This window comes from Apaloderma vittatum, unplaced genomic scaffold (genome assembly GCF_000703405.1).
Source record: "Apaloderma vittatum isolate BGI_N311 unplaced genomic scaffold, ASM70340v1 scaffold12294, whole genome shotgun sequence".
In the NCBI taxonomy this organism is placed as follows: Eukaryota; Metazoa; Chordata; class Aves; order Trogoniformes; family Trogonidae; genus Apaloderma; species Apaloderma vittatum.
Window position 1 is genome coordinate 45841 of NW_009711020.1, and position 23608 is coordinate 69448.

At 40.7% G+C, this 23608-nt stretch overlaps 1 protein-coding gene across 1 annotated transcript in view; it reads right to left on the bottom strand.

Annotated features, from left to right (window-relative positions):
* LOC104272499 (centrosomal protein C10orf90-like) overlaps positions 1–23608 on the bottom strand; it is a 65498-nt gene that overhangs the window by 34849 nt on the left and 7041 nt on the right. Inside the window, exon 2 of the mRNA XM_009867511.1 lies at positions 4–98. Coding sequence (XP_009865813.1) covers positions 4–98 — 95 coding nt within the window. The remainder of the gene's footprint in view (positions 1–3; positions 99–23608) is intronic.

Below are 23608 nucleotides of genomic sequence, written 5' to 3' on the forward strand. Positions count from 1 at the left end.
TACCTTGGTGGAGCTCGATTTTCTCTCTGCAGCACTCTCCCAACAAAGGCTTCGATGTGTCCTCTGACCGTCAGTGCCCCTTTGCTTCTGGGTCACTCCTGGGGGAAAAAAACAGGCAGAGAAAGTAACATTATTTTCAGTGTCCTGGAGAAGATGAGTTAGAAAAACATGGTTTAAAATAGAGTGCAAGAAGGAGGGAAAATGCTGCTGCAAATGATCCCGTTGCTCCCTCTTCCCAAGAGGAGGCACTTGGAACACCCCGGTGATCCTGGCACAAAGATGTGTTTGGGGGCAGTCTCAAGGTGGATTCAGGGCTGATCTGAAGCTTGAACATCCCTGCTTTTGATTTCTGTGGCTTCAGGCATGAGCATGGAGGATTCGGAGAAGATGGGAAATGTGGGTCTCAACCAACGTCACTTTTGTGCAGTTGGCAGAACTGGGAGCATGAATGAGCGTGGGAATGGGCTGGATGCTACGAGCTTCATTCCATTAGAACTAAGTCACCTTCATATTTAAAGAATTACAGTGATTTTTAAATCATATTCACAATTCTACTACATCATAACTTTTCTGGTTCAGTGTACATCAGTACATCGGTCTCCAATTTTGCCGTCTTTTGTTTTCTGTCTGCAGCTTTTTACACAGAGCTAATTTCCATCTAACACAGAGTCTGGGCTATTGCAATGATGCATTACGTCTGCTGTCAACAGTTCTGCCAGAAATTACGTTACTTTCTATTTTGTAACAAGCATCCAAAATTAATTTTCAAAAATTCTGTGTGGACTGAAATCTCTTGACATGACTGGCTGTTGCTTTGTAGCAATAACTCATACCACTGGTAAGTCCTTTTGTGGTTTTTTTTTTTTTTCCTTTCATTTAGACAGCTTGCCACAGAAGTTGGTAAGTTTTTACTAAACAGTATCACAGTTTACATGTAACGTTGTATTAACAAGGGAGTATAAATGAGCTCTACTTTAAGAAGTGTTCATTAAAGCACCATAGCAGGCTTCATCTCTTTACGTGCAGCTAAGGAGCGGAATGGAAGAAGGAAGAAGGTATCAGGTCTGTACCCCATCGAGAGATCTCCTTAAGTCTCACCATGGAAGAGTAATCTCAAAACACTAACAGGATGCTTGGTGAATCTTCTGCCTTGATAAAGCATACTGAAGTATATTTTAATACTTTACTGTTACAGCTCCAAGATGCCAATGCTACTGTGTAGTTTCATAGCTGGCATTAAAAAAAAAAAGGTTTGTTTTTGTCATTGAACAACAGAAAGTCATGAGCAACTGAGAAAACAGCTGGACTCATTAGCCACAGTATGAAACAACACAGAATCCAGAAAATAGCCGGAGCAGAGGGCTCACTACACATTTGTTGGCAAAGAAATAAAGCACAGTTGCAACCAGTGAAAATGCAGCGAACCTGATCTACCTGGATCATGGTAACTGCTGGCACAAAGCATGGAGGTGCCCTTGAAGCCAGCTGCCCACCCTGCTGTGGTACCCAGAGAGGAGGAGCTGCTGCCCTTGCAGTGAAGGACAAAATCTACCTGCACCCACAAGTGGGATAGGGGAAACTGAGCCTTGTGGAAAGGTGATTTTTAGTGTTAGTAGTACTCTGATGAATTACATGGGAACACTTTCATAATGAAAAGCTGCTTCAGATGCTGTCTTCTTTACTTTTTAAAACATCTAACTAGGGAATGACTTGCAGAGAAGGATGAAGAAAAAACACCTCGGATTGTTGGATTTTAAAAAAAAAAAAGAGGCAATTAAGGCAACAACTTCTACTAAGTTATGAATATATTCCTCAAACACTTTACAGTAAGAAAACCACTGTTGTCTCAGATCAAGCTGAAAAGCTAGAATAGAACATCAACTTGTGAATGTCAACCAGCACACAAGGAAATCCAGAAGGCTGGCTGGAGATAAATCAGATCCAGACAGGCATGGCTTGCCAGATGGCCTTTTCACGAATTTCATTCAAATGTATTTTCAGCACAAGAGAAAGACTGAGTACTACAGGGTCAAACAAAAACAAGTTGTCAAAGCCCACACTGTAGATTACATACAACAGGTAAGTTATTTTTACCAGAGTGACCTCCTGTGATTAGCAATAACCCATAGCTAAGAACTTGGAATAGACTGGTTAATTCTTTCTTGCCTAACTTCAAAAAAGTAGTTGTTTCTGAAGAAGAAGAGATAGGAAGAAGTGAGATGGGAAGAAGAAGAGGGGGAAATATTTATTTTCTTTGCTAAATCATTCAGAGTGGAGCTTTGCATTGCATTTGGTACCATATCCTGTGCAATGACATTCTTTTATTACTATTGGAATCCTATTGCTGGAAAACAAACTTTTGGCAAGTCATTTAATCTAGTTGCTGAGAAAGATTAAATGGCATTGGTGGCAAAAGCTCTGGTATTTTTCATGATATTATTAAATCTATTCTCAGAAGATTCACATTTGTTAATTCATGTCAACAGAACAAGACAAAAAAAAAACCAAAACCTCAAACCTTGCAAAAGAGCTTGAGTCTTTGTTTGAAATGAAGACACTTCAAGGAGCACAAAGGTATAGCCGAGATGTGTCACATACAGAGTTTTCAGACAAATTCTCATTGCTGACAAAACAGATTGCTCTGTAACTCTTGTTACACAACGAAATGCAAAGTTCAGTTTTTCCCTGGTGCGAAGGCATGAAAGAAATGGCATTTCAAATACTTTCCGTCTCTGTGGGGAGTATGAGAAACTTATTTCTAACCAAGCTGAAATCCCAAGGATTTGTTTAACCTCTCCAGACCTTCCTTTCCCACCGAGACCCACTTCTCCAGCTCACAAGCAGGAGATGCGATGAGGAATAAGAGGAGCAACTCCTGACATATGAACTTTGTCCTATTATACTTCACTTTTTTTCTATTTTATTTTTTTTCTCCTCTCACAAGCACTGTTTGTTGAACCAAACGATACGCTCCTTGGCAAAGCATCTGGACATCCGGCTACAGACCAGGGTTTTCCTAATTACGGAGTGCAGCTGGAACCGATTCTCCCAGTCTCGAGTGCCTGGATGTCTGCCTTGGGCCAATTGGCAGCCGGCTCAGATAATGATTCAGAAAAGATGTACTTGTAAATCAGCTTGCTAAAACACAGATAGATTGCAAAGGTGAGGGTACCGCGAATATTTGGCATGCACAAGGTAGCCCAGTTTGTAGCCAGCTGGGGGTTTGTACAAAACTCGAGGTACGCGTGAAAACAGTGCACGGGTATTGTTATTTTGCTGGTGTTTCAGGTCTTTGCCAAACACACACAGACAGACGTGCTGGGGGGTTTACTTGGTGACATCCAGAGCAGGAACGACTTTAGCCCACCAGCCCTGGCCTCATCTCTGGATTTGGTCATGAAAGTTGCATATTTCTTTGATTTACCATGCGTACGCTGACAAATTCCAAATGCACATCTGCTCCACGTCCTGCTTACTCCACACTCACCAGGTCTGCCATCTCCTCTGAGCCACTAGCATCACCTCAGGCTCCAGGAACCTCCCAGAGCTTCCCTCCAAACACCATAAAACAGCATCACAGAACAAATACACCGGTAGGAAAAGGGGAAAACTTCTCCAATATACCAAAAAATATTATTTTTTGTTGGTCCTTAGCTCACCATCTAAGAGGCCTTTAGGGGAGTCGGGCTCCCTCCCAGGTCCACAGCAGCCAAAGTCCCCACAGGCCACGCATTAGCACTCCAGATTAACCAAAAATGCTCAAATTCTCCACTTGTGACCTGGGAGTTGATGGACATTGATGGCTTGGCTGCAAGGTCAGGGATCAGAGCAATCACTCAGCTAATATAATGTCTTTGGCATCACCGAAAACTTTTTTTTAAGCTTGCTTCTCCTTCTATGTCTTATTTATGCTGTAAGTTATCAACAGTTAAACCATATCATTAAAAACAACTTAGAGGAATTCATTTGTACTTTATTCTGTTTAAAACATTAGATTTGTTTAAGTATTCTTGTGACTTTTTAAATTCAAATACCTAAGGAAGCCTTGAGGAAAAGAGTGTCATCATTAAAGATTCACCAGGCTCCCTCTCAGTAAGGGCTGAGAGAAAGATCATAATTCACTTCTTCAGATCTGAAGTGAGTCATCCAGAAAAACCATCCGGACATTACAGATATAGCTGAGATGAAAGCCAAGACAGAATGAACACTAGAACTAAATCCACGTCTTCCAGTCTTCTTCATGTGTCATAAAGAAAGAATATCATAAAGTTGCAGAAACTATTGTCAACTAAAATAAAACTAAACAATGAAGCCGAAGTTCACACGCCCGGCCTTAAAAACAGAGATAGAGGAATGCTGAAAATTCCATCTTTTACCAGAGTTCAAAAAAAAAGATTGATTATAGGGAAACTACTGGTGAATATTGTGTTTATTTGTTAGTGGAGAGAGAGATGCATCTCCAGAAAGCCTTGGCACAGGCACAGTCTTGCCATCCTTCAAGGGTGTTACCCTGAGCCACCAGAAGTGATGCCAAGTCCAAGGATGAGGTGATGTGTTGAGACGAAGGCAGCATCCCAGTGAAGATGGGGCACAGGCAGGGCAGGAAGGCAGCCTTGTAGCCACACATGGATTTTTCTCTCTTGCAGCCTCCTAAAAATACATCTGATTTTCATCTCTGCAGGATTTGACATTCAGCAACCTTCACGTAAGACTAGACAGCAGTCTTCACAAAGATACTTAAGGAGCACGTGATGTCGTCCTGATAGCTCAATCACAGCTAGAAACCACACTATACTTACCTGTCAAGAAAGGATGACAGAGGGACAGCACATCAGTCCTCTTAAAGCATCTTTGTTGAACTCCTTATAAGAAGCAGCACGCCCCTCCTTACAATGGGGGTCAAACAGCAATAGGGATTTAAAAGAGGAGAAAGCAGCTGCCAATTCATTACTTGAGATCTTTCTCGTCATGAAAAAAAGCCAAACCAATATAAACAAGCACTTTGCCGCAAAAGAAAGCACTTGAGCACAGTTGCAGAAAGATAACAGTATTTTAAGGCGGCTTTGTTGGGAATATTTTCAAACCAGAGTAAGCAAAACAGCTTGTAATCATTTCAATCTGAACAGGATTCATTATGTAAACAAAATAGAAAAATATTTTTTTAAGATGACAGGATGGATTTTCTTCTATTACAAGTAGCATCATGAGATTTGTTAAATGAATTATCTTTCCCTGCTTGCACACCTTGAAGCTGTAGCTGGCTGCCTGCAGAGATGATTACAGGATCTGCCGTGGAATGGACAAATGAGTTCTGGTCTGCTATCAAAAAGCCAGAAGTCATAAATCTCTCATTATCCGTGCCATTAGAAGGAAGGTGCTCATCAGGGGGCTAGAAAGAGCACAGGAATTATATCTTGAAACCCATGCATAAGAGAAAAAATACTGTGTTTTCATTATGCATTGCTATTATTCTTTATCTTCACTTAATAAAATGAAGTGGGGTCTTACCTTCAGCATATCCATTACACACACAGAGGGAAAATTAAGTAGATTCTTCACTTTCTCCTTTTTCCCTTTCTCTTCCTCCTCCAGGTTTTATTTCTTCTCTCTCTCTTTTTTTTTTTTTTGTCCAAATTTTCAGTAGTGTGGGGAGGAACACATTCCTACGTGTCTCTATGTAGCACAAGCTAACAAATCTCAGTCCCTAGGAGCAGTGACTAACTCGCCAAACCTGCCAAAGCCCGGCTGAGTGGATATAAGTCAGACCAAGGACTCAAAAGGGAGTACACAGGAAGATTTAACTGACGTGGGCTTGATTTCTTCAGTCTAAAACACATGGTCTGTCACTGGAGCTCCCTGACGCAGCTCTTCTGAGATCTTTGTAAGATGCAGTAGGAGGGGATGGGAAGCTCAAAACCAGGGTATTAGGGGGAGGACATCTGTAAAGGCATAGAGAATTGAGGTGGATCACAAGGGATAATAGTGTTGGACAGCCAAATCGTTCTCTCATAATTTTTCTTCAGTAGTTTCATTCCAGAAATTGAAGAGATGCCATAAATACCACAGGTTCATATTCCTGTGGCAGAGAGAAGAACTGGAGACAAGGAGCAAGCCATCAAGCTCCCCAACATCGATGAACCAAGCAACAGAGGTCCTGAAGCTCCATGGTTTCCATCCTACTTTGGCGAGACTGGTTTCCATCCATCTGTTTGCATGCTAAAAGTAAGGCAAAGTTGTCCATATATCTCACCATGATTCTAGGAGATAGATACTTCTGAATAATTTGGACATATTTTCCTAAGAGGATTTTGCAAAGCTGGGGGAGATTGTGCACAAGTAGCAAAAAAAACCTAACCAAACTCTCCCTGAAGAGGAGGTAATCCCAGCAAATTCTGACTCCTGTATGAGGTGCTCTACCTTCACCCCAAGGTTAGGGGCAGCACAAAGGAGATCACACCTTTGGTTCATGTTAAAGCTCCTGTTTGGTGGCCTTCCTTTTTTTTTTTTTTTTTTTTTTTTTTTTTTAAAAACTGTTACTAGAAAGTTATTTGGGATTATTTTTTAAACAAGTCCTTCTGTGGAGTTGCAGCAGCTCTGGAAACAGAATCTGCAGAGAAATCATCAGGAGGGGTTTATCCTGGAGTTGACGTTTAGGACTGTGTTGGACAAGGCAGGTTGATGGCAACCAAAGATGGAAATGAAGGTCTGGCAGGCTCTGAAAGTCTGACACTGGCATAGCAGAGGCAAGAGAGGAGAAAAAACAGGAGCTGGGGGCTGTTTTGTATAACAAACATGTAGCACTGAGTTTGGGGTTAGACAAACCTGAATAAAACATTTAAATATGAACACTAGATGTGCCAGAAGCTTGTACAGAAAAGAAGGCAGATGGAAAAACAAAGAAACGAGGCAAGTCCAAGCAACATCAATATCCAATTTTTTCAGGTTCCACTTGTCTCTAAACTTAAGGCGTTCTGAATACTATACCTGGTTCAAATCCTTGTGCTAAGATTTATTAGTACCTATTGTAACATTATTTTCCTTATTGACCACCAAGCACCTAATGCATTCTCAAAATAAAGATGGAACTAACAGAAACATTTCATACAGAGAGAGCTATCGGAAGGGATCTTTCACCACTCTCTGAGTTCTCTTCACGGCACATTATTAAGATATCTGCATTTTAGTGACCATCTCTCTTCCTGAAAATAACCCAAGAATGTTCGAGATAGCCAGAAATTTCTGAAGCGACTGCAAACGTGACAAATACTATGCATAAGCAAACAAAGCAAAAGCAGTTCTGCAGTCAAAAAGTATATTTATGAAGAGTTATTTTAGTGCTATTACATGTAATCATGCAAAGGTCATAACATGCACAGAATTTGATGGCACAAATGGGTTTTGTAAATAAAAATTCCACCCGCGTTACTCAGAACTGGTAGCAATTACAAAACGTGCACATTTGCCTCAAGCTGCTTGTGCATAATAAGAGATAGAGGTAATTGTTTGGCCTCAGCAATTCAATATTTCTTGCATTTATCTGCTTTTGTAAGAGCATAACTTTAAGAAAGAAATTGTAGAGAGGACAAGAGAAGACCTGTGCACTGCCTGTGAGGAATGCGTTTCATGACTCAGTAGATACTCAGCTGCAGGGATTTCTCACCAGGCTTTTGCTTAACAATGGTATTTGCTTTATTGATTTTTCCCCCCTCCCTCTTTTAATACTCTTAATACAGTGGTGTCTGCAGAAAATGATATGTGCTGCGGATACAGATGCTTTTGTCAAGACATCAAAGTAGTGATTCCGACACACATCTACATTAGTCCAATTCTGTTTCCAAAACAAAGAAACGGGATGTTCACGGGACCCAAACTTGTCACTGAACAATTCCTGCAACAGAACTAAACTCCGTGGAGCACCAGTCATGCCAGATTAAATATAGACTTCTCATATTACTTTTGCATAATAGAAATGTTCAGTTTTGTGTAATATTTGGGATGTTATTTCTTTCCGGGAAGTTTTTCACATTAACTACTGTGATTACAGATATCAGAAACTGCTTGATAAACGGGGATGCAGTAGGCTAAAATCAAGAGAAAAAAAATTAATTCATAGGATAAAAGCTCGACATCTATACGTTACATAGGAAGCCTAAAAAGCTAAGTTGCCAAGTCATGAGTTTGACCGCAAAGTAAGTAGTTTTATTTTGCATAATTTAAGAATACTGTGCAACTCCTGCTAATTTCACTGATTTGCTCTGACTCTAAATGTAATAACTCTTCATGCAGCCGAATTTAGTAATTATTCTACCACATAAAACTTTTTGGTTGGTGAAATATTACCTTCTGAAAGGCAAGTGAAAAAAAAAATCTCTATTCATAGTATGCTTTTACTGTGCGGCTGTGATTTGTTTGATCTTGGAATTAGCCCTTTTGAATTCCATTTCAGCAGGTTTAGAAACACAGATCATGTCAGAGATTAAAAGAAAAATGTAGTTTTATTACCAGATTCAACAAAAGATAATTGGTAATTGCCTTTTTTTTTTATTATGATTTCAAAATCCCTCAGACCTTCAGTTCAGAAATGAAAGGTGCAGGAAGGCTTGGATTTGATGATTAAATGTTAAAGCCCTCGAAACCTTCACTTCTGGTGTGTTTTAAATATTGGTTGGCAAGGAATGAAATATGGAGTCTCAAGCTCTCTTTTGGCTGCATAGGTCACCCCATTGTGAAGGAGGGGAGCTGAGAGCCATCAGCACCTACCCAACCCCCCTAGCCGAGCTGCCCAGCCAGACCAGGCACCGTGGCCGGTTTTCCAAAATGCAATAACCTGCTGCCTAGCAACCACCCAAACCTCATCACTGTTTGTCTACTCCATTTCTTGTGCAAAACTAAAAGCTCCGATCCCACATCATTGCATTCAGCAACATCAGAGCTGCAACAGATGGATAAGAAAAGGCATTTTCCTTTACTTGCTGCAAGACGTGCTCGCTCTATGGTGTTGCATTCATAAAACGGACACACGCCTCCCCACATATTGTGATGTGAGACCAATCTGAAAAATACTTCAATATGTGAATAGTTATTTTCACAATAGTTGTCCCATAGGAGCTGCTTTTAATGACGAAGTCACTAAGGCTGGTTTAGGGCCAAACACAAAGGGTCACATTCTCCTGGACATGAGTATGCTGGGTAGCATGGTCGCAACTATGCTTGCAGGAAAGTCATTCCTGTGCTTTGGAAGTCTTGATTTTTTTTCCTAACTATTGTTTCCTGTGTGTGAATCAATTAAAGGAAAAAGAACAAAAAAAAATCCCACAACAGTTTTGCACTGTGCTCTCTACTCGGATCAAATTTTTAGCCCAATTTCCACAAGGAATTTGATTTATGCCCTCTCCTTCTGTCTATCCAACCTGGGGCTTTTGAGCTTGCGGGCTGTTTTAAGCAACGTGACACTTATCTCCAACAAGCTGACCATAAAAGTCAATGGCTTGGAAAAAAATGAGAGGTTGCCACAGAGAGAAGGTCACCAGGTCTCTCCTCTTAGCTCTAAGGACAAGTTTACCAGCTGGGCAGGACACCCACAGTGGTGGGTGCTGCTCCTTGTCCTGGGATCAGCAAGGAGACATGGGAAGCAGATGGAAGATGGGACAAGCAAGGACATGCAAGGAGGAGAGAAGAGCACGAGAACGACTCTTGGGGCTCAGGGTATGGACTCACAGGCTTCGTCAGCTCTGCTGCTCATTAAATGATGTCTTTGCTGTTAATCTGTATTTTGAATTTCATCTTGTTTTGTTCTCTCAAGAAAAAAAAAAAGAAAAGAAATGCCATGCTAAGATTATGGAAATTGAGAGGCTTAAAGTAAAGTTAAGTGCTGGAGGCCAATCTAATGATGCTGCAACTTCTTGAACCCAGTATTGCTGTACCCTAGACATAATCATGTACAACATCTGTCCTGTTTAAAGCCATGTAGCAAATTATTACCAGAGCTGCCACCTTCCTGAATGTGTCTATTTTGATAGACATAGCATTGGATACCAGGTTTTACTACAGCGAATACCTGGAAAAACGCAATGTGAAGTAACAGATGAAGAGCTTAGTATAACAAAATGCTGAAGTAATTGTCTATCAAAGGCAAAATTAAGTTGTTATGGCTGATTACCACTGCCACTTTGTTTGTCCTACAGTTGTTCTGTTCAACAGCAATCTCTGATCCCGAGTCAATGCAGAAGTCATTAAATAATTTAGCTGCACTCTTCATCCAGCAGATTCCCCCAGCCAAAGTCTGTCCCCTCTCAATTTCAGTCTTTCCCCTGGGTGCTTCGGGATGAGAATTGATCCCAAAGGTCTCTTCAGGTCCTCCAGTTTCAGGAGACAGACTTTGCTGAATGCACTTTCAAAAACCCCTTCGGTCATTATCGATATTCTCTCTGACATTAACTGCCATTAACTTCTCCACCTAGAAACTGCAGAATGACCTATAGGACATTACTGAGCATTTTCAAGCTTAACAAGGACTATGCTAAGAGCTCACAACCCTGCACTGGTGACACCGATGTTCCAGTGGGACATGACCAGTTGAGGAACTGTCTGAAGCCAAGAGCAAGGAACTTTGCTTGGGTGTGAGGGGCATTTGTCCTTGTGCAGAGATGTAGTGCGAGCCTGGACCTTTTGGTAAAGTTCAGGTGGAATTTTCTTTTAGGGAAGTTTCAGCTGGAAATTTAGTTTAGACATAGAACTCTACAGCCTATCTACATCGCTATGGCCCTTGTGCAAGTTGTGTTTTGAGATCTCCACTCTCCATTTTGGGCTGGTTCCCAGCTGAAATCTCCCACGATGCAACACAACTCTCTACCCTCACCCTCTCTAACCCGAGCAAAAGCACCAAAGAATAATCCCTTGGAAATGGTCGGCATTTTATGGAATAGGTTGTAATTATTAACCCAACCTCCTTGCAAGGATTTGCACCGTGCCAGTGGATTATCTACTGCCAGTCTCATTAACCAACCACGTTACTAAGTGTATTGGCAAGACACAATAACTATTTCTACCTGGCTTCTTCTGAATCCTTGCGAAAATGCAGCTCCTGCTCTTTTTTGCTCCACATCCATACTCCCAGGGTAGGCTCAGATAACTGATGCGTTATTGTGGGTACGCTACTGCTCGTCCTGCAAACTTTTTATTTGAAGATCGTGTCCTGGCTAAATTCCCAGCTACAAAACCACTGCAGGTAGCTGTGAGAGGCCAGAGAAGTACTTCATTCCCACTAACTACGCCATTCTCCCTTCCAGAAATAATAATTTCACTTCTCCTCTGAGTTGCATGTACCCTCTCTTCCCCTTTCTCACAGCACAACATCATCTTCTTTTTACCCTGATTTTCTTGGACTGATAGGGTCAGGTAGATGTCCATACTGGATTATCTGAAGCTTAGACATCCTGGATTTTGTGTCCCAGGATACATATATGCAATTTTGTTAGTGTGAATGATAAACAAACGTGTATACACAGGTATTGGATCGATAGAGTACTGCATTATTCAAGAGACTTGAGACTAAAAAGCCAATTTTTACAACAGAAGTATTTACTGCAAATTAAAATCCTACCGACGCCAACTTCAGAGGATTAGCACAAGATTCACGTGCTGTTTTAATCACTCAAAAGACTAAGCTCGAATAACGAAAAGAAAAAGCAAATTCAGGGTTACTCTTTCCTACACTGCTTAATATATTCTTGTAATCAAAATCCTATAGCACATATTGATGTTACACCCAGGCACACACTACAGGGATACCCTCTACGGTAGGGACAACAGCATGCTTCATTTCAGCTTTGTGTTAAAGATGAAAAAAAAAAAGGCTTTTTAAAAAGAAGAAAATTAAAAATACACTCATAAGTAAGTATACTATTTGGGATATTTGGGATAAAAGTCAACTATAAGGTACAAAAAAATTAAAATAAAAAATTTCAGGAAGTCATTCATGTTATTTATTTTAAAAAAAGGCAAAAACGTTTCTCGTATCCTAAATGGAGAGCACTATTTTGGAAGATCAGTCTAGTCTATGTCATATTGATTTAGGACCATCGTATTATACTACATGTATGACAGCATTAATTAGAGTAATATTTGGATTAAGACCTTGGCCAGAATGTTAATGCTAATAGGTATATAAATGCAGATTTATATACTTTGTTCAACCTTTAAGGAGAGTTTATTAATCCGCAGTTAGGTGATGGGTTGTTGCCTTTTTATTTAAACTTAAATAGAATACTGAAACCCAGCACAAAATGTTCCTGTACCTTGGGTATGAGTTAGTGTTTCTGGCTGAGGTAGCCATAGTGATAACACTAGGATTTGCCCAGGATTTTCGAGGTTGGAGATTTTGGGGAGTCCTTATTTGGCTTTTTTTTGTTGTTGTTTGGGTTATTTTGGTGGTTTCCACCCTCCGTCCCACAACAGCACTGCCAACTTAGTTCCCTGTTGCTCTCAAAAAGTAATAGCTGAATCAATAAGATACTATTGATTTCCCTGAGACTAACCAAGGGAAAGTTCCACCATCTGAAAAACATATTCTTCCAAACTCCCTGCTTTTCTACCGAAGCTTCCAGGTAGCGGTTACTTATTGGCAGAGGTGGACTGAGATCTGGAATATACTAAACCCGAATTATTATAACTTCATGCTCAGATTTCTGGAAGAAAGTCCTCCTTTGGCGAGCCAACCCCAAGGTTAGCTCCATCAGGCTGGGTCAAAACTAATACAGAAAGAAGTAAGGAAAAAAGCTGATATGGTATGAAGTAATGCTGTAATAAAACATAATATTCTCTTGAATGAGGAACGTCCAATGCCTTTGCCTACAGCAAGTTATGATAACAGCCACTGCTTTGTATGAAGAAATAAACAGCTTTATGTTACTGACCTCTATCACACATAGCCATGAAATCAGAGTACAATTGTAGTTATTTACTGCTGTTTAGATATTCACTTCTCTTCCCTGGTGCTTCAGAGGGCTGACTGAAGGCAGTTTATACTAGATTAGGCTTCCAACACCTTCATGCATTATAGACTTCCAAGTACATTTTTTTCCCTCCTCTCAGAAGGTGAAAGCATTGAGTCTTTTCTTTTAAAGAGCTGATGGACGTTATTGCTCATAAAAAAAAAAAGTCAGTGGTTCAAGGCAGGGCTAAACAAAGAAGCCAGATGCTGCCACCCCAGGACTGGGGCTCCCAGCTCCCCTGCTTCCCTCTGCTCACCCTTTCCTGGATTCAAACAGGCACGAGCAGCTTATCCAAGATCATAACGCAGATTAACGAAGGCTCATCGGATGGAACCGGGTGCCAGAAATAATTATGGCTAAAAATGCAAGAGCCTGGTGGGAAAGGGATTGTCATTTGTGAAGCCAGTCCATTTAATGGAGAAATAACCCACATATTACAGTAGAGAATAATTTGGCAGTTAGCTTCAGTGGCTCAGAGACATAAAATACAGTCTCATCAATGTGTAAGATTAGAAGTAATTAGCCCCTATATGGTAAAGTCATCAGTTAGAAACTCGACTCCATCTGGGGACTCTTTGTAATGATGCCTCAGGGACAGGTAAGATGGGACCTTTGACTTACATGATTTGGAAGGGACCGAGACCTAATTAAATCTGCAAAGATGCAGTAACTGCAGTAAAAGGGATTTAAAAATATGAAACATATTCCCTTCCTCTAAACAAACCAGGTATATTACACTCTGCAACAGCAAGAGAATTAATCAAAAGGCACTGAGAAAACAGCTGCTGTGCAGCTGCCAATTATTAGATGATACAGGATTACACAGGACTGAAGAAAAGTTAATAAGAACTGAAGAATATTTAATAGGGCTTTTTAAGGATAATGTTTTATTTAATTGGGGTGAAAACCAAACACACAACCCTTATCGTAAATCCAAGAGACTGTCTTTATAAAATCTGTTTCTCCAAATGCCTAATTTATAATAAACGCTGTTTGCCTTAAATAAATAAAAGCTAATTCTCTTGTAGAAATAATATAAAATTTACTTTTTCTCTGACTGCAAAAAAAATTGACTTGCAGCTTTTCAAAGAGGCATACACAGAGCTATTTTATTTTTGATACTGAGTTGCATAAAGTGCTTACCATCTTCCATTTTCTTATAAAGGCTTGGCACCTTGTACTGGAGAAACAAAAAATTTTGTTAGCTTCTTAGCAATGACTGCTTCATTTACATGATCTATCTTCTCCCAAGAAAAAAAAAACTCACTGTGTGATATTAACATTTTTCTACCATAACTCAGTATTCTGCATTTTGTCAATGCAGAGCTGGACCATTAAAGCATGGAAGCTAAATGGAAAAGTATTTTAGGGCCATGAACTCAGAGTGGAGCAGCAGAAATATACTGATCTCAAAGAGAAAAGCATACTAAGATGACACATGTAAGTTTACACACTTCATCATGCTGCTTTGAAAAAAGACTAATTAAAGTGGCTTAAAACCATAGGTAGACAGGACAATGCTGAAATAAGTTATCATCTGACCAAAAACCTCAGTACTTTTTTTTTAATACATTTGTTTTAGAAGCAATTTGATCCTTGCACATACAATGGTGGTGGCTATATTTTTAATTTACTTATTTATTTACTTTATAAAAGAACCATCTTCAGTCATTCCCAAGTCAATTCAGAGTTTTAACCTACCATAAAATGCCCGTGAAATTATACGCTACTTTCGATTGCCTGTACAACTGTGAACTCAATAATCCTTCTTTCAGCCAGACTTGGTGGAAAGACATCAAACCAGGCTTCCAGCTATAAACACATTATCTCATACCACACATCCACAGTCAACTGTACAACTAAAACCACGGTATTAACACCATGACTGAGACCACTCAGTTAAGCCACTGACAGCGAATTATAGAATCACAGAATGTTGGGGGTTGGAAGGGACCTCTAGAGATCAACTAGTCCAACCCCCTTGCCAAAGCACGGTCACCTACAGTAGGTCACACAGGAACACATCCAGGTGGGTTTGAAAGTCTCCAGAGAAGGAGACTCTACACCCTCTCTGGGCAGCCTGTGCCTCGAAGAAGTTTCTCCTCATGGTGAGGTGGAACTTCCTATGTTCTAAGAAGTCACCACAGCATCTCAGCGGGGATGTACAGAGCTATGGAAACTCAAACGCTGTCTTGCTGGGCTATGAAAAAGAACGAAACATTGGAGGCATTTCAAAATAGATCAGTGTTTTCTTTCAACTACGGCGCACACATCTGGAATGGTTTCTCTTCTGCACCACGAGGTCTACACCATTTGGCCTGATCCACTTGCTCTGTCTTCAGAAGAGCATGATGAGCTTGGTGGCCAGTCAATCACCACGAGTAAAATCAACAACAATCTACACGCTCAAGTATTTCAAGACCTTAAGTGACCTTTCAAGAGGTTTTCAGTTTGAAAATACAATATGAGGAGAATGGATCTTGGAATTCATCTTATATCCAAAGCCTTTGCTAAATGTCTCTTGGAGATTGCTAGAAATGCAAAATAAACAGCAATGAGGATCAAAGCTAGGAAAAAATGAATTAAGGAAAAGGTAGGCCAGTATCCAGCTGATGAAATGGGTCAAGAAACATATATAACTATTTGTCTTTGATTACATCTGTGGAAAATACCACTCAGCTTTCAGAAGGAGAGCAGTCTCTCCCAGGATAGTCACTTAGACAAACTGGGAAAGACAGAAGAGAACATAGGGAAGAAACTCCAAATCTTTACAGATAAAACAGTCCCACCCTAACAAAGCAGACCCTGTGCAGGAAAATGCCACAGAGAGAAGGGAAGAAGAGAGTCTTACTAGGAAAACCCTGAGGACCATGGAGGAGATCTGCAAAGAAAGCCTGGCTCCATCCACACCAGAATAGAACAGCACAGTTAATGCTTTTAAAAATGAGAGTTTTCTTGGTTAGGTTTTTTTCTTGGGTTTTGGTAGGGTTTTTTTCCAACTAAAAGCTGAAGAAAACTTGGTTATAAAAGCCTCTATATCTTTGGACAGAGTGAGTAGTCTCAGGTTAAAAAAAAATAATTGCATAGAACGGTTAAGACAAGGAATACTGCGCTTACAAATGGAGCATAAAAATAGCAGCCAAAGCAATACTGTGTGAGTTCAAATAAGAATACATAGCACAGAAATGCTGAGTAATCCAGAATGTCTACTAGTTTTTAAAAGGGAGATATTGATATTACAGGCACCTCAGAAATATGATGGGATTAAGGCAAATCAGTGGACACTGAAAGAAACTCCAGTATAAATTATATAGAAACAACAGAAAACCAGGCTGACAAAGGAGCAGAGCCAAGAACCAAGGAAAATACACAGTAAACTAGGCAAATAAACAAACCACACAGAGCAATACCTCAAAATCTCCTTAAGCTCAATTTCCATCCTAAAACAGCAGAAGTATACAAAGAACCAATATTTTCCCAGAATGGCCCAGAAAGGAGACCATTACTGCAAAATACTGACACTAACTAAGTCGAGGCTTGTCAGCAAAAGTCAAATAAAAGCAATAGGGTAGAGATCTACAAAAAAAAATCACGGAGAGCTTTCGTTAGATGCATAGAAGTAAAGGAGAATGTGAAACTACTGGGTAGATACATGCACATTAAAAGATGTTTTTTTCTGCACAATGCATAATTAAATTGTGAGCTGAAATGACCAGAGTCAACATAACAATGTAACTGGATCCTTGCTCTCACCCAGTTTTGCTATTGTGTTCCCAGCTCAGGGCCTCTAGAAAAGACGTTGTGGGCGTCCTTTAGAAATGTTTAAGAAAACCAGACCTTAAGAAATAATGCGAAGGTTGAGGGCTTGTTTGGTTGGTTTTGGGCCGTTGGGGTGGGATTTTGTTTGTTAGGGCATTTATTTATTTATTTTACAGACCAGATGTTTTTTGGCTGATATTGAAAGCCATAATGATGGTAAATTCTTCCACACAGCTAAGTGGGTACTGCAAGTATTTGTGCGTGTGAACATCCGCAGTGTTTAACTGTGAGATGACACATCCAAGAGATTAACTCACCTTTCACATAAAGATAACCTGCAAGACAATTCTACCCTTTCTAAAGAGCAAATTGTTCAAGTAACTCCATTACACAATTATTTTAGTATGTAAAAATTGCAAAAACCACGGCAAAGGGAGTTCATAACTGCTGTTGTTGATGTGTATTTACAGAGGAATTCAATAAATTAACAAAACAGAAACAAGTTTAGAGGCCCTACTTCAAAATTATTTGTGCCAAAACCACACACAGGGGCTGAAGAAGAAGTTTCTGATCTAAAATAAAAGCTAAGCTGTTTGGTGAAAAACAAAGCAGCACATTCAAAGCTTTTGTCCATCCCATATTACAGGATACTCTGGAGAACAAGGTCATAAGTTTCATAGCCTGTATTGCTGTTAGGAAACAATGACAGATTTATTGTAAAGATTTGCCAGCCACAGCACTGAGGTCACCATGTCCCAACGTGCAGAAAACATTCACCTACCTGTAACCCCATCACAGATGCAGGCTAAGCATTCCCTTACCCAACCCTTTGGCTCGAGAAAATATGCATTTACCTTATAAAGCTGTAATTCTGCATCGGCATCCAGCTAATTGGAGGTTTACTGTCATTAATTTAGATAATATACATTCATCTTACAAAAATAGCTTCTAGCAGCTTCTTTAATTTAACCTTTCTTTTAGCCTTCTTTTTTTCCTGTCACGCAACCAGCAATTCAGTGCTCACAAATGACCTGCTGTGCCCCAATCATGCCACAACAATCAATGGTAGAAAATTCATAAAACAGATTAAATTCTACAGCGTTCACTTTGATGAATTTGAGGAATTTGTTCCCTTCAGCTTCTCAGAGTTAATCTTTGATTTCTAGCTGAGTGCACTGCACTGGAAAGAGCAAAATAGGGACACTTTGTATTTTTGTTACTTAGATGGCTGTAATGGAAATAGAGCCACGGCATCCACTGCACTAAAGCTGACTTTTAAATATTTTTGCTGTTTACCGCTGCTGTCTCACTCCTTACAGCAATATATGAGGAGGAACTTCCTATGACAAAGTGTTTCTGTATAAAAATTTGAGATTATTACACTGTACTAAAGTGGTTATACTTTCCTACCTAGTGTCACACCATGCCAGAGGTGTGATACCAGTTAGAGCTGAGGATCATTTTCTTTTAAAGTTGGCAAATGATCCCGGAGTAGAAAATTAACACCATCACCGCAAATCACATAACATATTTTGTTCAACGTAAAATTATTATTCACCATTTACATTAAGGATTGCAAGGGAAATTCATTCTGAGCTTTTTCCATTTCCCTCATCCACACAATTTGGCTAATGAACCAAGAAACCAATTAGTGAAACATCTCAATTTATAGCAGGTTGAGGTAATCTTTAGCCAGGGCACAGTTAAAACTCCTGCACTGTGAAAGAACGACTCTTCATCTTCAGAAACAGCCCCGTGGCATTAATGAGTCTTCTTAATGCAAAGCATCTCTGATGGAACCGTTTGCCCAAAACCAGAGACTTCACCTCTCCCCAGTCAGGGAACAGCAGAATCTGGGTAAAACCTCTACGCAAATACCACATTTTCTTTCTGTTGGCATTTTGTGGATCCTGGTGGATTTTGGCACATGGACACGTGCTCCATGGTAGATTTGGGCACATGGACGTGCAATCCATGCACGGTGAAGGTTGGATGTCTGTGCCAAGCTCTGGGGTTTGGAGAAGCATCATTTCCATGCAATAGTTGACCTCTCACACGTACAATTCACCTCTTACCACTATCCGAGATGCTGGAATCCATTGCTCAAATCCACTCCTTCATGTCAGGTGTCTCAGCTAGTTTCTCTGCTTATAAGTAAACAGCTCATTAAAGCGCTATAGAGACAGGAGATGGACCCTGGCCCTGAGATTCAGAAGCGTATTTTCCCAGTTCCCAGAACAAACCCACGAGCCAGGCTGGAGGGTGGGCCAGTTTAACAACAGGAACAGGGGAGGCAGTCTTCTGCTGAAAGAAATTCTTTCCTCTAGGGACTGCTCATGAATTTTGCACTAAAAAAAGTACTTTAATGAAGTAAATTAAAAAATAAGAACCAATGTCTGCAGCCCTGACATTCCTTCTGCTGCTGTAAAACCAACAGAGGTGACACAGAATATACCCTTGTTTGCTAAGCCACGTTTCTTGCATGGGGTTTCCATCCTACTACCAGTTTTTTCTTTACATTGTGTTATCACCCGTGGCTGAACTAACTAAAGATACATGTTCTATACCAGAGAGCCATGTGCGTACAAGCACAAGACATGCATCAATTGCTTCATCTTCTGTTAAACCATATCAGATCTGTACCTACCTACCCAGGACCTCAAAATATTTCCCATCTCCCAAACTTCCTACCCTTTCTCACAGACCTTAACCCTCAATATCACCCTTGACATGAAGTCAAATCTCATCTCGTCTCTCCATGCACCAGCCTGAATGCCTCGCAGCTAATTGGGGTGTCTTGGAAGGAGAGCTCCCCTGACCTGGAAGGTGACAGAGTCATAGGGGTACAGCAAGGACCTCTACAAGATATGGACATTTTTTTGAGGTATGGAGTCATTTATCTCACGCAGCTCAGTTAAGTCCATCTAGGAAGGCATTTAGGAGCAACTTATCCAATATTCTAGTAGCACTATGGTGTTGGGAATCCCAGGTTTAGAGGAATTTCATTTCATAAGAGCACTTGCAGGGAGGATCCTCTGCTGATACCCTTTCTTGCAACAGCCTGTGCAACTCCATTTGGAAAAGAAGCAAGAGAAGGAAAGCTCTTGTAATGGCAAGTGGAGCCTGCCTGACACACGCACGCGTAATGAATCCCAGAATTGGACACAATTCAGAAGTTGTATATAGACAGACTCAGCTACAAATATGAAGTGCAAGAAATAATTTGAACTACTCAAATGTTATGGAGCTGCAATCAACTAATCACTTCGGAAAAAGACCAAGAGTCGCGAATGGCTTAATGTAAACGTATTTTCAGAGTGCAATAGGCAAAAAGGAAAACAAGCATTAGGCTGCACAAGGAACAGAATGCATAATGGAAAATACAGTAGCACTAAACATAATCTAGTGGTGTGTTAAAGTACTGTGCTTACTACCAATTCTTGTCTGTAAAATGTTAAGGGGACCAAAGCTGTTTAGGTATATCTCTTACTTTTATCCTTTATGTACTAAACGCTCTTTTAGGGAGACTTTGGGACTCAGCAATAAAGATGGGAGGCTTTGTTTTTAAAATTCAGCACAACATTGCTGAAAAAATAAACGCAACATTGCTGAAAAAATATTTAATTCACATTCAGCCAAGAGTTCCTCTAAGGATTGGGCTCCATTTGATGCTAAGTGGTAGAAGTCAGCCATTTCCTTTATTTTCTTAGAATAAACAGGAGAAAGAGAATAAACTTGGCTTTATTTACAGTAGTGGTAATATTATGAGAAGCATGAGACTGGGTAATTGAGTCAGGAGTAGAAGTGGAAGTCTCCTGTGACAGCCTGTAATTGTCAGAGCTCTGGTTAAATTCAGCAGACATGGATTCAAGTAATATTTTTAATGCCTGGATAGTACCTGTATCAAACCTGGCCTCTGGACCTCGAGAGATTTGCTTCTCACTGCATTTTGGTCCTTCCATTTTAATACAGCAAATATTAACCAGAAAACTGTGAAGGTAATTCTCCACTTCATGCTAAAATATTTCATATGTAAGTGCATAAAAAATTCCACCCCCTAGCAACTGTGAGATTCCTGCTTGAAGGGAGGATGGGAAAGATGGGACTCCAGGAATGTTAAAGCCAAGCAAGGATTCTGTGGGTGTAAAATTGTTGGCAATTATGTCTGATCACTAGCTGCACATGTTTTTGCTGAATGCTTTCAGATTTACTGTAGAAATTGGCTTGAAGTATTACTGAATTCTGGGAACCCTGATTGAAATAAACTGTGTTCAAGATACACGTACTGCAGAGAGCCTCTCGAGTCCAGGGAGAGCTCCGCAAGAAGTGTCAGACACCAGAACAACAACAAATCAAAGAAATGAATCATCTCCGGAAATATTATTGCTGGTTGCTGAAAACAAGCTAAAATGCAGTTGATACCTGAGGAGCACAGAGAGGAACAGAAACAACATTAAAAGTAATAAAGCAGAATTCGGGTGTGAGTAAAAGGCAGAGCAACTCACTGAAGATCCAGGCAGTAAGTGAGCAGAGACGATTAAGACGAAGCCGTCATACAGTAACCTGCTGTGATGATCCATTGGCTGGGAGGTTGGAAAGGCAGTCCCAGCACAAGAAAAAAATGCCCCTTGCTCACTCCTTCCTTTGCTGCTTCTCAGAGACTCAGCATAAGATGATTTCAGTCACCAGCCTGTGAAATGCAGACACCGGCACAAATTTGCCCAGAGCTTATTAAGCTGGTCCTCAGTTTTCTCCTCCTTGGCTCTTTCTCACTTTTTCTCTCCCCAAGCTGGATGAGCTCCTGGAAGAAGCCACCAAAACAGCTCATAAACTCTGCACAAGCCTATCAACCCCACATTCAGCCCTCTTTCCTTGGACACTTCCCTGTGCAGTCCCATTCATTCAGAGAGAGGTTTGCAGGTACTGACACAGACTTGCCCCAACCAGGAGCTGTGGTCCTGCCCCACAGCAGCCCTTGCATCCTATATCAGCCTCACGGAGTGAAAAAAGCTGAGGGTATGCAAGAGGTTCTGATGAGCCTCGAGTAAGAGAAGACTCCTTAGTTTTATGGAAGAGGGCTGAGACTCATTTATGAGCCCTTTTATCTTTCCCTTTGCAGGAGACAAGGGACTTACAGTGGTGTCGGGCTCATCTGCCCACATCTTCACCCCATGTACAATAACCAAATCAGCCCACAGAGAATCACGGAATGGTTTGGATTGGAAGGGACCTTCAAGATCACCTCGTTCCAAGCCCCCTGCCATGGGCAGGAACACCTTCCCTAGACCATGTTCCTCAAAACCCTGTCCAACGTGGCCTTGAACACTTCCAAGGAGGGTGCTTCCACAACTTCTCTGGGGAACCTGTTTTGCAGAGAAGAGAAGGGCATGAAAGCCATTGCTAACAGCTCACGTGCTGGGGGAAGGTTCTGTGTTTTGGCTTTGGGCAACATGGCAGCACAGACATTGCCATCACCTGCATGAAGATGAGTTGAGAGACCAACGCAGGTTGCTGGCCAAAATCCTCATTCTCCTGCCTTTGCGGAGGATGCAAAAAGAAGATCAAATCCTATTTAACTATCTCATGTTGCCACTGTGACAGTGGGCATCAAGAAGATGATATAAGAGTGGTTGTATTGGAGATGACTCCCTGGGCCACAGCTGGATTTTTCACTTAAGGCAAGAGTCCAGCCTTCACACTGTTCCTGGATGAGGAACAGAAGGTCTTCTTCCCAAACATAAAAGTAGATGCAGAAGAATCTTTCTGCTATCTCACTCATAACCTTCAGATTAATCTGCTGTTCTAAAATGTAGGTGGTATCATGACAGTTTCCTTTCAAAGAGATTTATTTTACAGCTAAATTGCTGGTTTGTTTTGTGAAATCTGAGCTACAAGGTTCCATATTTTTGGGGGGTCTTCAGGACTGATATACTAAATTTCTGCTTCTCAGACTGTACTATCTGCTTTGTTCAGTCACTGTGCTATGAGGCATTCCTCCAAGAAGGTGATTTTCCCTCCTGCTCACCATATCTTTGGCAGAAAACGCATTTTAGTTAGCTAATTAAATGTAGCTGTATTGTACATCAAATATCAGTAATAATATAAGGCAGTAACATTATGTGTACTGCGAGAACAAGTTGCAATATACATCGTGTCTGTAATATATCAGTGCAATAACGATTTGATGCAGCTGTGCTTTTAATTCTTTGCTTGGCAGCAAGCACCAGCGTCTGGCAAGTTGTTTTCAAGAAAGAGGTTGCTGTAACAATGAAGATGAGTATTCTCCTCCACATACCTTCCCAAAGATGATGCTAAGCCTTGACTATGGAGGAGCCTATGAAGCCAGAATCCAGGCAGCTGCGCTGCTCCTAACTCCAGATTTACCAACTTTTTCACCAGCACTCAACTCAAATGTGCCCATGTTCTGTTCTCCCCGGGTCTCTCCTCCCAGCCACCTTTCCACTGCCTCAACCTTCTGCTCCTCCCCTGGCTCTCCAGACTGTTATTGACTCTCTTTTTCTGCATTCTAAATCAACTGGTATAATACAAAGAAGTAACTCTGCTCACACATGTCTTGTGAAGTATGCTTTGGGTAGCATGTGCTTACATGCAGACCAGAAACTGCTATTTTTTCTCTATTCTGCAGTTTCTGTAACATGAACACTTAAACTTCTGTGCTGACTGAACACTAGTGTATCCCAGCATTTCAAGATCTACTCTAACTTAAACCAGTTTATGCTTTTATATACGCTTTCTTTTTTTTTCCTCCCAAAGGATTCCAGTGTCTTTCACAAGCTGCAATCATAGAATAATTAAAATCAAGCCCTTTCTAGAGCAGTCAGTAGAAGACATATTAA